General features: G+C 46.5%; 2 protein-coding genes across 4 annotated transcripts in view; one reads left to right on the plus strand and one right to left on the minus strand.

Annotated features, from left to right (window-relative positions):
* Positions 1–12966, plus strand: part of CMSS1 (cms1 ribosomal small subunit homolog) — a 390654-nt gene that overhangs the window by 250454 nt on the left and 127234 nt on the right. The window contains exon 1 of one of the 2 annotated variants that reach the window (XM_073584364.1): positions 12758–12883. The exons of the other annotated variant lie outside the window; for it this stretch is intronic. Coding sequence (XP_073440465.1) covers positions 12802–12883 — 82 coding nt within the window. The 5' untranslated portion in view covers positions 12758–12801. Of the gene's footprint in view, positions 1–12757; positions 12884–12966 lie in introns of those variants that run through there. 2 annotated transcript variants of the gene reach the window in all.
* The window catches only part of FILIP1L (filamin A interacting protein 1 like), a 319236-nt gene that overhangs the window by 233881 nt on the left and 72389 nt on the right, over positions 1–12966 (minus strand). Inside the window, exon 1 of one of the 2 annotated variants that reach the window (XM_073584362.1) lies at positions 2365–2498. The exons of the other annotated variant lie outside the window; for it this stretch is intronic. Within the exon in view, the coding sequence (XP_073440463.1) occupies positions 2365–2438 (74 nt within the window). The 5' untranslated portion in view covers positions 2439–2498. Of the gene's footprint in view, positions 1–2364; positions 2499–12966 lie in introns of those variants that run through there. 2 annotated transcript variants of the gene reach the window in all.

Raw genomic sequence — 12966 nt, forward strand, 5'->3', positions numbered from 1 at the left:
TAATTCATAAATGATAATCGCCGTTCCCGATCCCCCTCAGCTTTTGTTACAGAATTTGCTTAGTCTCGCTGGTCTCTGCTTCAGCGGTCAACATTGTAACCACTGATGGCAAAAAATGGCCAGAAATGTCAGCTCAGCCAGTGTTTAGGACAGGTCAAGAAACAGATCAGTAGGGAATGGGTGAATTCCAGAACAGAACTCTCAGAGAAAATGGATGAGGGTGAGTGTCATTTCTGGAACACCCTTTAAGCCAGGGGTGGGGAACCTTTTTTCTGCCGAGGGCCATTTGGAATTTTATAGTAGCGTTCGGGGGCCGCATAAAATTATTAATAATGATGAGCGAGTATACTCGTTGCTCGGGTTTTTCCGAGCATGCTCGGGTGTCCTCTTATTATTTTGGCGTGCTCGGAGATTTAGTTTCTGTCGACGCATTTGCATGATTTGCAGCTGCTGGTCAGCCTGAATACATGTGGGGATTCCTTAACAAACAGGCATTCCTCACATGTATTCAGGCTGTCCAGCACCCATATATCATGCAGCTGAGGCGATGAAAACTAAATCTCTGAGGTCCCCAATAGGCAGGCAAATGTCACTATTAGGCAGCACAGGTCCCCATTAGGCAGCACAGGTCCCCAATAGGCAGCACAGGTCCCCAATAGGCAGCATAGGTCCCCAATAAGAAGCAGCACAGGTTCCCCAATAGGCAGCACAGGTTCCCCAATAGGCAGGTAACTGTCCCCAATAGACAGGAAAATGTCCCCAATAGGCAGGTAAATGTTCCCTTAAGGCAGCACAGGTCCCCATTAGGCAGCATAGGTCCTCAATAGGCAGGTAACTGTCCCCAATAGGCAGGTAACTGTCCCCATTAGTCAGCACAGGTCCCCATTAGGCAGCACGGGTCCCCAATAGGCAGGAAAATGTCCCTAATAGGTAGCATAGGTCCCCAATAGGCAGGCAAATGTCACCATTAGGCAGCATAGGTCCCCAATAGACAGCATAGGTCCCCAATAGGCAGGCACAGGTCCCCATTAGGCAGCACAGATCCCCATTAGGCAGCACAGATCCCCATTAGGCAGCATAGGTCCCCATTAGGCAGCATAGGTCCCCAATAGGAAGGAAAATGTCCCCATTAGGCAGCACAGGTCCCCATTAGGCAGCACAGATCCCCATTAGGCAGCATAGGTCCCCATTAGGCAGGCAAATGTCACCATTAGGCAGCACAGGTCCCCATTAGGCAGCATAGGTCCCCAATAGGCAGCATAGGTCCCCAATAGGCAGGCACAGGTCCCCAATAGGCAGCACAGATCCCCATTAGGCAGCACAGATCCCCATTAGGCAGCATAGGTCCCCAATAGGCAGGTAAATGTCCCCATTAGGCAGCACAGGTCCCCATTAGGTAGCATAGGTCCCCAATAGGCAGGCACAGGTTCCCATTAGGCAGCACAGATCCCCATTAGGCAGCATAGGTCCCCATTAGGCAGCATAGGTCCCCAATAGGCAGGCAAATGTCCCCATTAGGCAGCACATGTCCCCAATAGGCAGGCACAGGTCCCCAATAGGCAGCACAGATCCCCATTAGGCAGCACAGATCCCCATTAGGCAGCATAGGTCCCCAATAGGCAGGTAAATGTCCCCATTAGGCAGCACAGGTCCCCATTAGGTAGCATAGGTCCCCAATAGGCAGGCACAGGTTCCCATTAGGCAGCACAGATCCCCATTAGGCAGCATATGTCCCCATTAGGCAGCATAGGTCCCCAATAGGCAGGCAAATGTCCCCATTAGGCAGCACATGTCCCCAATAGGCAGGCAAATGTCCCCATTAGGCACCACAGGTCCCCATTAGGCAGCATAGGTCCTCAATAGGCAGGCAAATGTCCCCATTAGGCAGCACAGGTCCCCAATAGGCAGCATAGGTCCCCAATAGGCAGCACAGGTCCCCATTAGGCAGCAGAGGTCCCCAATAGGAAGGTAACTGTCCCCAATAGACAGGAAAATGTCCCCAATAGGCAGGTAAATGTCCCCATAAGGCAGCACAGGTCCCCATAAGGCAGCACAGGTCCCCATTAGGCAGTATATGTCCCCAATAGGCAGGTAACTGTCCCCAATAGGAAGGAAAATGTCCCCATTAGGCACCACAGGTCCCCATTAGGCAGCACAGGTCCCCATTAGGCAGCACAGGTCCCCATTAGGCACCACAGGTCCCCATTACGCAGCACAGGTCCCCATTACGCAGCACAGGTCCCCATTAGGCACCACAGGTCCCCATTACGCAGCACAGGTCCCCATTAGGCACCACAGGTCCCCATTACGCAGCACAGGTCCCCATTAGGCAGCACAGGTCCCCATTAGGCAGCACATACTGACCTGGTGTTGAACACAGTGACTCCTGGATGGCCCCCAGGCCCCGCACCGCACACACAGCAGCACACGGTCACCATCGCAGCGGTGACCGGGGTGATGAAGATGGCAGGCTGGAGTGATGATGAAGAAGGCAGGCCGGGGGGGCAGGCCGCAGACCAGTCCAGCGCAGCTCACACTCTGGCGCGCGGTTCCTCTTCATTAGTATCAGTGCGCGGGGGCCGCTGGGGTCCAGCGGGGTGTGCTCAGTCCCCGTCAGTGCGTGCACGTATCAGTGCGCGGTATCCAGCGGGCGGGGCTAGGAAGCAGAGCAAGAGTGCTCCTCTGTTCCTGCAGCAAGGTACCCGATCGCGGCTCTGGAGTGGCTGCGGGCCTGATCAAATGATATGGCGGGCCGTAAACGGCCCGCGGGCCGGATGTTCCCCACCCCTGCTTTTAAGCCGTCGTCATCACTATTGACAATAGCGGGATTATCACACCAGGACAACCCATTGCTGTATGTCCCACTAGGGGAGACCATTCAGTACCTCTGTCCATGAGTCGGAGAGGAGATGTAATACTAGATTTCCCCTGCAGCATCTGGTGCTGGGAAAGTGATGCCACAGTGAACTTGTGACTTTTTTCAGCTATTTTAAAAGTAATTTTAAAAATAAAGTTTCGGACCCTATAATACTGGAATCTAATACATACTTGATTTTAATTGAATGTGATGGAGCCAAGGTCACTTTTAAATATTTATTTTATTTTCTATTATTCTTAACATGAATCTTGCCAAATAAATCATGCATTTATCTCTGGGGGAGGCTTTATACCATTACATGTTATACGGAAGTAAATCATAAATAAGAGTAACTTAATGGTGAACAATTGTACTTTTTAAATCTTATCTGTAGATAATTTGTCCATTGCATGTATAGTCACTGATATATAATCTATAGCAGACAGTGTGCGCTGCGACCCATAGCAGACGTTGTTCGCTGCGACCCATAGCAGACAGTGTGCGCTGCGACCCATAGCAGACGTTGTTCGCTGCGACCCATAGCAGACAGTGTGCGCTGCGACCCATAGCAGACAGTGTGCGCTGCGACCCATAGCAGACAGTGTGCGCTGCGACCCATAGCAGACAGTGTGCGCTGCGACCCATAGCAGACAGTGTGCGCTGCGACCCATAGCAGACAGTGTGCGCTGCGACCCATAGCAGACAGTGTGCGCTGCGACCCATAGCAGACAGTGTGCGCTGCGACCCATAGCAGACAGTGTGCGCTGCGACCCATAGCAGACAGTGTGCGCTGCGACCCATAGCAGACAGTGTGCGCTGCGACCCATAGCAGACAGTGTGCGCTGCGACCCATAGCAGACAGTGTGCGCTGCGACCCATAGCAGACAGTGTGCGCTGCGACCCATAGCAGACAGTGTGCGCTGCGACCCATAGCAGACAGTGTGCGCTGCGACCCATAGCAGACAGTGTGCGCTGCGACCCATAGCAGACAGTGTGCGCTGCGACCCATAGCAGACAGTGTGCGCTGCGACCCATAGCAGACAACGTGCTCTGCAGTCTATAGCAGACAGAGTGACCTGCGACCCATAGCAGACAGTGTGTGCTGCGACTCATAGCAGACAGTGTGCGCTGTGACCCATATCAGACAGTGTGCGCTGGTACTCATATCAGACAGTGTGCGCTGTGGCCCATAGCAGACAGTGTGCACTACGACCCATAGCAGACAGTGTGTACTGCAGTCCATAGCAGACAGTGTGCACTGCGACCCATAGCAGACAGTGTGCGCTGCGACTCATAGCAGACAGTGTGCGCTGCGACTCATAGCAGACAGTGTGCGCTGCGACTCATAGCAGATAGCCCATTGCTGTATTGTAAGGCAGCGCACACTCATGACAGTCTTGAGATTATTGGGGTATATTATCATCCAGTATGAATGAACTCCATATTTCTGCAAATGGTGAATATATGATATAGATGTGAGCATGCTGCTTCTGCTCACATCACAATCTTTGTTTGGCACCATATCACAGTGATATTCCCCTTTAAAATGAATGCTTATATAGGAGGATATCTCTGTAATATGACCCAGTGTCATAGCGTTGGGGAGGTGGTCACACAGACATTTGCTCTAGGCATACATTTCTTAGGGGAGCAACATTTCAAAAGAAAAATAGTTCTTTTTTTCTTATCCTGTATCACCCAAACCTTAAATATCTGGAGGGGTCCGCATATTACTCTGCAATGAAATCCTAAAAAGCCACTGCACATAAACCAGCTGTATGAGATTTTGCAGCAGCAGGGATATGGCTTTAAGACAAAAGTCAGACTCCACAAAGAGAAAGCAGAGATGGTTTATTACCATCTCTGCCTTCCTCCTTTGTGTATACACAATGACCATGTAATTGCTGGGTGCGGGGAAGGAGAAGGAGCTGCAGGGTTCTAACAGACACAGATCATCTATACAGTACAGGAAAGAAAATGAATTTGTCCTGCAACTGGGGAGAATATACCAGCCCTAGTTACAGAGGAAATCAGCTATAACAAACATTATGGAAATGTTGTAATGCCCCACAAAAAAGTCATTCATGACCTTCTGAGGGCACATTTTGTGAAATAAATGCAAAAAATATATAAATAAAATATGCTTGAATTTAAGATAAAATTATGTGAGGGCTCACATTTTAGTTTACCCGTCTCTGCCAATCAGCTTCTCAAATATCTGGTACCTCATCCAATAAAGCCTCTGTCTTTATATTCTTCTGTCCATTGGCTAAAATCCCAGCAAGTGATGGGACATTTCATGTCACCTTTCAATTTGTGTACTCAATATCTTCACTCTGGGCCTCAAGCTGTGGGCTATATGACATTGTTATTTACACATACATAATTCTGCCAATGGTAGTCATCTTTGCACTAAAACTTGTGACTTTTTTCTCTTTTTATTACTTTGGAATATTGGATGGGGATCGGCATCAGGGTTAGGAAGGGTGGAGGACCAATGTTGGTCTAACAGGTTTACTATAATTTATGAATTTATGTCAGTGATTTACGCCTTTCATATGTATAATGTGTACTTTGTGTAAATTTCACTTTCCGGCAAATGGAACTACCGAAGATGCAATAAATTTATTATGACCTACAGAAACCATTAGGCTGCATCATCACTACATGGAGAATTACTGGAAAGAATTGATACAAACAACCTAAAGAGATCATAAAGTACAATATTGACAAATCCTAAAGATTAATACTGCACCAACTGCTGTCAGCTCAGCAGTCCCCACAGTATGTTTCCTCAGTCCAGGAGTACTGAACTTAACTGGGGGGGAATGTGACACCCCAGAGTACGGTTGTCACAGTGACATTGCCTCCCTCTATGAGGTGAAGTCATGCTTGGAGGCAGAAAGGGAACCCCATGCCAGGTAACATAGATTAAATCACAATTCCTGCTGAAGGTCAGAAAAGGGAGCTGCCTTATAAATTCTGGCCAGCAGAGGGGATTGGTGAGTCAGCTAGAAGTGAGCTGAGGGGGTTGTCATAGATCGAGAGCAGCTGTGAGGAAAATGACAAGACAGTAAAACGTGAGGTAAAGAGATCTTTCTGGAAGATCCTGTAAGTTCACGACAGGGAGCTGATCTGCGAAGAGGGAAAGGACACGAGCAGAGACGGAGAGGCTCTGGGGAAGCTTAAAAAACTGTATAAAGCAGACCCGTGAGTGAAGCGCTAATAGAGAGAAAAGGGACGCCAGAGTCCTTGGTGGTCAGGAGCTGTATGTCCTGATCGCTGAATCTGAAAGTAAAGGGGATTGTAAATTCCTGTGCGACATTGAACACCTGAGGGCACGTCAGCAGATAAGGAGCCCGGGCTGACGGTGAAAAGGACGGTACCCGTGGAATAGGCTCATGCTGACAGCCGCACAGGTTAGTGAAATCAGCATGCAATTGAGGGTCGCAGCTTAGTTATAAACAGCGGAGACCCACACACAAAGCGCAGAAGGAAGGTCCTAAACCCCCACCTGGCAAGGTGGATCCCCTGAATGCCTCCAGGCGAGCCGAACTCATTCCATCACCTGTATGTGGTACTCCGGATTGCAACCAATTACCAGTAAAAGGTAAAGAAACTGCACCTCTCTGTGTCCTCTCATTTCTCTGCACCCCAATGTTCACAGCCATCTTAATTATTAATCTAACATCTTTGCCCTGGGACTATTGCTCTACCTGTGGAGAGCTATTTTCACCTCAGCTGCAACACACCAACCGTCTCAGGGGAACAACACCGCAGCGCTGGTCACCTCTGACCAGAATACCACAGGTGGTGTCATGTATTTAATCATCTATAAACTTTATCTTCATTTTTACCACATCTAACAACACCACAAAAACTTTTCCCCTTCCCCTTTTATCATTTTTATTTAATGGATGCCCCAGGGCCACGGACCGGGTCGCTGCTGCCGTGACACCGTCCCCCGTTGAGGTCGACGGGCCCAGTACCGAGTATACCAAGGCCCTGCACAGCGCGCGCGCTCTCTCACGCCGCCGCCCGCGGGGCGCTCCATAAGCCTGCAGCTGGTGTATACAACAACACTTCTGAGTTGTACCATATATAACCAATCAGTCCTCTTACAGCTTGGCTAAGCTAAGGTCCAGTAAATACATAATGTAAAAAAAATTAACTAAACAGGCATAAGCTGAAAATGTTGTAAGGGTAGAGATGAAAAAAGCACTAAAATGCTCGGATGCTCGTTACCTGAACTGAGCAATTTCTAGTGCTTGGAAGCTCATTTAATAATAATAATAAATTTTATTTCTATAGCGCCGACATATTCCGCAGCACTTTACATTTCAGTGGGGATTTGTACAAACAATAGACATTACAGCATAACAATAATCACATAGATCATAACAGATACCAAGAGGAATGAGGGCCCTGCTCGCAAGCTTACAGTCTATGAGGGAAAAAGGGGAGACACGAAAGGTGGGTGGTAACAATTGCTCTGATTGTTTGGACCAGCCATAATGTTAAGTGTGTAACAGTACGGACACAGAGGGCTAATGGATGCATAAAGCATGTGGGAACATGATACAGGGAACCTGGTTATGGTAAAACTTTTGACTGTGCCACACAGGGATAGTTAGGTTAATGTGTTGAGGCGGTAGGCCAGTCTGAATAAATGAGTTTTCAGGGCACGCTTAAAATTGTAGGGATTGGGGACTACTCGTATTGACCTGGGAAGTGCATTCCAAAGAATTGGCGCAGCACGTGTATAGTCTTGGAGACGGGAGTGGGAGGTTCTGATTATCGAGGATGCTAACCTCAGGTCATCAGCAGAACGGAGGGCACGGGTAGGGTGGTAGACTGAAACAAGGGAGGAGATGTAGGGTGGTGCTGAGCCATGGAGGGCTTTGTGGGTGAGGGTAATAAGTTTATACTGAATTCTGGAGTGGATGGGTAGCCAGTGTAATGACTGGCACAAGGTAGAGGCATCGGTGTAACGATTGGCGAGGAATATGATCCTGGCTGCAGCATTCAAGACAGATTGGAGAGGGGAGAGTTTGGTAAGAGGGAGACCGATTAGAAGAGAGTTACAGTAGTCCAGACGAGAATGAATAAGAGAAACAGTAAGAATTTTTGCAGAGTCAAAGGTAAGAAAAGGTCGAATTCTAGAAGTGTTTTTGAGATGCAGATAACAAGAGCAAGCCAGTGATTGGATGTGGGGGGTGAATGAAAGCTCGGTGTCATGGCAATGTCGGGTATAGGTACATTAGTAGAGGGAGGAAACACCAGGAGTTCAGTCTTTGACAGGTTCAGTTTCAGATATAGTGAGGACATGATATTAGACACAGCGTTTAGACAATTGCCAGTGTTTTCTAGAAAGGCAGGCGTGATGTCAGGAGAAGAAGCGTATAATTGGGTGTCATCAGCATAGAGATGGTACTGGAAACCAAATCTACTGATTGTTTTACCAATAGGGGCAGTGTACAAGGAGAAGAGGAGGGGGCCTAGAACCGATCCTTGAGGAACCCCAACAGTAAGGGGAAGATGAGAGGAGCAGGAGCCAGCAAAAGATACAGTAAAGGAGCGGTCAGAGAGATAGGAGGAGAACCAGGAGAGAACGGTGTCCTTGATGCCGATGGAGCGGAGCATGGTGAGGAGCTGATGATCCACAGTGTCGAATGCTGCAGAGAGATCCAAGAGAATTAGCATGGAGTATTGACCGTTAGATTTAGCTGTTAGTAGATCATTAGAGACTTTAGTGAGGGCAGTTTCAGTAGAGTGTAAAGAGCGGAAACCGGATTGGAGAGGGTCGAGAAGAGAGTTATCAGTGAGATAGCGGATCAGACGGGAGTGGACCAGGCGTTCCAGGAGTTTAGAGATGAAGGGAAGATTAGAGACAGGTCTATAGTAGCGAGTCATTTCAAGTAGCGAGTATAATGGGAGTCAATGGGAAATCCGAGCATTTTTCCAGCTTACCCTACAAGGAGGTCTGGGGGGGAGGCAATGAAAATTTTGAAATGGATGGAAAAGGTGCTGAATGGAAGGAGGACATGGGGAAGACTCCTGGAGGCATCTCTGACTCTCAGATTAGCTGCTGGGAACAACGGTGTCACACTGTTACTCCATTTTAATGATTGATAATAAAACATTAAAAATCGAAAAGAAACTTGGAGCTTACTGAACTGTATAAAATGCAAAATTTTAAAAGGATTAAAAACATAATTTAATTGAAACAAAACTGATTTATTTTTATTTAAAAAAAAAAAGATATTTAAATGTAATTTATGAAGGAAGCAAGAACTACCAAAAATTAGGGACTCAGAGGTACATACCCTGTATTAGACGCCTCAACATACTTATCTAACTAACCCTGTTTTGCCCATACAATTTTTTCTTCAAAACCAGGACCCTCATATCATCTGTTCCCACTCCCTACATGCACTTAATAGCCCTCTGTGTACTGTACTGGCTGGTGATTGGTTCATGCAGCATTACCTGAATACCCTATTTGGTATATTATTGGCTGGATCGTACAATACAAGCAATTATTACCATCCACCTTTCGCGTCTCCCCTACTTCCTCATAGATTCTAAGCTTGCGAGCGTTAAACTATATGGATGACTAATTGAATCCAGAATACATTTTTGAACATTTTTTTGGAGTTTTATGTACCACAGTAAAGTATCAACAACAGAGTTAAACCCTATGTATGACTAATTGAATCCAGAAAAAAAATTTGAACTTTTGAGTTTTAGATACCACCGTAATGTAACACAAAGCACGTAATACTCTATGGATGACAAATACAACACAGAAATTTTTTTGAACGTAAATATTTTGAAAGTGTAGTTGATGTACTCCTTCATTCAAAGTGCAAAGCCAGGAAAAAATTGTAAGAAGGGGATTTCAGTAATCCTCTTCAGGTGTCCGCTGCTTCTTCTCCTTCCTCGAGAGGTAGGGGGAACTGCCTCCACCTGCTTCTTGGAGCTGGGGTATCAGTTGCCTGGGCTGTAATTGACCCAGCTTCGGGTATTGCCGGAGCCCCCAACATACAGAAATGGGTGACAGCCCCCTTTGTCACCTGCACCATCACCTGCTCTGCTGTCTCGAGCTGCCTCAAGCAGCCTATCTGGGGTCTTGCATTGGTGGTTCTGGGAAAGCATCCGGTTCCAGACCATAGGCTCCTGCCACCTACACTGTTGCTCTAATATTCCTCGGCTCTCTCGGGAGTCTTGCAGGACTCTGCCATCTTTGGCGCTTTGTCACCGACTAAGCACGTTAGACTCTATGGATTACTAATTCAATCCAGAATAAAATATAAATGCTTATTTGGAGTGTTGTATACCAATTAAATTTAACAGAACAAACGTAATATTCTATGGATGACTAATTGAGTCCAGAAAATGTTTTGAACTTATTTTTGTGCATTATATACTACCATAATGTAACAAAAAACACATAATACTCTATGGATGACCATATAGTCAATTTTTTCACCTCCCAAAAAATGAATGTGGTCAAGTGCAGCAGATATATATTTAGGAATGGACTGCAAAGCCCTAAACCCTGCCTAGAGGCTATATTCTGCCACTCTCCCTGCTCCTGCAGCTGTCCCTAGGTTCAATGCAGAACCTATTTGATTCCATACGCAAAGCACAATATTAGCCCTTAGAAGGACTGTTAGTATGATAGTTCAGCATCAGCACCAGAGGACTTTGATTAGTTAAACTTTGCACTCACAGGCTTGGATAACTGCTCTCTCCCTCTAATCAGAACTGTACCTAAAGCTGTGCAATGGTGTCAGTGAGCCAAGCGCGGTGGCGCCAGTCATTTTATAACTTTTGATGAGGTAATGCGGACAGCCAATCACATAATGCCACTACCAAAATGGCTACAGAATTACAGTGACTGGCAAGCAATCCTTGCATGCTTATTGGCTGTGTAACAGGCACCAATCATGAGGGGTAGGGATTTGAGCTTCAAATCTGAGCACCAGCGGATGCTCGTCAAGTGCCAAGCACAACCGAGTACACAGAGACTCAAGTGATATCTGAGTATCACCAAGCACGTTCGCTAATCCCCAGATAATAGGCAGTAAGTTTTTTTATGCTATAGCTATTTTCTTATATCATTTGCACATGTATTGTTCAGTAAAGTCAGTAACAGTACATTTTTTTTGCAGAATTATGTTTCACCATTGAAGTTGAAGAGAAAAATACTAAACAAATTCGCAAAAATTTTCAATAGGAATTGATGTTTAGCAGAATTAAAGGGAATCTGTCAGTAAGACCAACCCTCCTAAGCTGTCTTTATGGGCATTCAGGTCATATGAAGCTGTATAAAATTATTCCTTAATATCTGTGATCCAATGTTTTATTCCAGAGAAAACCACATTTTTTAAATATGTAAATGAGCTGTCAAGACTTATGAGCCGCACACTGATATCCTTGAGCATATTCCTTCAGGGCTTATTGTAAATGAAAGGAGGTGTCACCAGTGTGAGACATGTAATCACTGACAGTCTACTCTCCTGATCTACATGTCTCACCCTGGTAACTCTCCCTTTAACTTAAAATAAGCTCTGCAGATTATCAGGGAGATCTATTTCTGGCCCATAGATCTTAACAACTAATTTACATATTAAATATCTAGATGGAGGCCTGATGCTATCGCATCGGGAGGGAGGTAATGTCACGATTGGAGCAGGCTTTCCAGCGTTCAGAATCCCCCCCCCATGTGCTCACCCACCTATCCACTCTCTTTTTCCCCATGTGGTGACTTCTCCCGTCTGTGCTCTCTTCTTTGACCTATCTACCCCATGTGCTCTCCCCCTTGTCTGCTGTCTCTCTCCTTCCTGTGCTGTGTTCTCCCCTCATGTGCTGTCCCGTTTGAGCTGTCTCCCCCTGTGCTCTGTCTCTCTCACCCCTGTGCGCTTTCTCTCTCCCCCCATCTGCTGTCTTTTCCTCTCATTGTCTGTGTCTGACCGTGTACTGAACATACCACAGCTCCTGGGCAGAGGAGGAAGCAAAAGACAATACTGAGATTACAGCAGGAGATCACAGAGGATACCTTTTGTGAGGTAAAATATTGTTTAAAAACAGTCAGTGAAATATTTTACCTCACAATATGAATCCTCTGTGATCCCCTGCTGTAATGTCAGTATTGTCTTTTGCTTCCTCCCCTGCCCAGGAGATGTGGTATGCTCCGTACGCGGTCAGACACAGACAATTTTTAAAATGAACTTGCGTTAGTGGGAAAACCCCTTTAGGCTATGTGCCCATGTTGCTTTTTTGAAGCAGAATATTCCTGAGCGGAAACGCACACCCTCTTCCCGGGAAAACGCATGCGTTTTATGATGCGCTTTTGTAAGCGTTTTTCACACTTTTGTTAAGCGTTTTAGCATGCGTTTTCCTATGCGTTTTTGCAATACAACTGTATGTTTTGCGTTTCCCCAAAATTAATGAACATGCTGCGTTTTTTTTCCGCTAAGCATTTCCGCAGCGGAAAAAAGCACCATTAGCACATGTGCCGATTCAATTATAATAACATGGGATGCTTTTCTTGAGCGTTTCCGTGGCAGAAACGCTTAAAAAAACGCAACGTGGGCACACAGCCTTAATGTGACCGGATTCCTCTGCCTTCTGCTCTTCCTCTGTTGACACGTTGTGCATCTGCCGCCAGGATCAGCCGAATTATTCACAGCGTTTGCGCAGAATTCACGCAAGCGCAGTAAATCATAACGCCGTACGGCGTATACAGTGTGTGTGTGTGTGTGTGGTGTGTATGGCGTATACAGTGTGTGTGTGTGTGTGGTGTGTATGGCGTATACAGTGTGTGTGTGTGTGGTGTGTATGGCGTATACAGTGTGTGTGTGTAGTGCAATGGTTTTCCGTTGGTGGTACCACCAGCAGTTTCCATATTGAGACACCCATCACTTGGGTGTCCCAATATGGTGGTCGGTGAACTTCCACCTCTTGGAATCCTGGGATATGATGACATCTGGACAGAACAGAATGTGAAGACATTACAAGGTAATTACCGTATATATGGTACATAGAACGTGGATTTCTCTGGAATAAGACCTCAGATCGGCTTAGGAGGGTTGATCCTGTCT

Source organism: Dendrobates tinctorius, unplaced genomic scaffold (assembly GCF_039654945.1).
Source record: "Dendrobates tinctorius isolate UK_male_01 unplaced genomic scaffold, ASM3965494v1 ptg000084l, whole genome shotgun sequence".
NCBI lineage: Eukaryota > Metazoa > Chordata > Amphibia > Anura > Dendrobatidae > Dendrobates > Dendrobates tinctorius.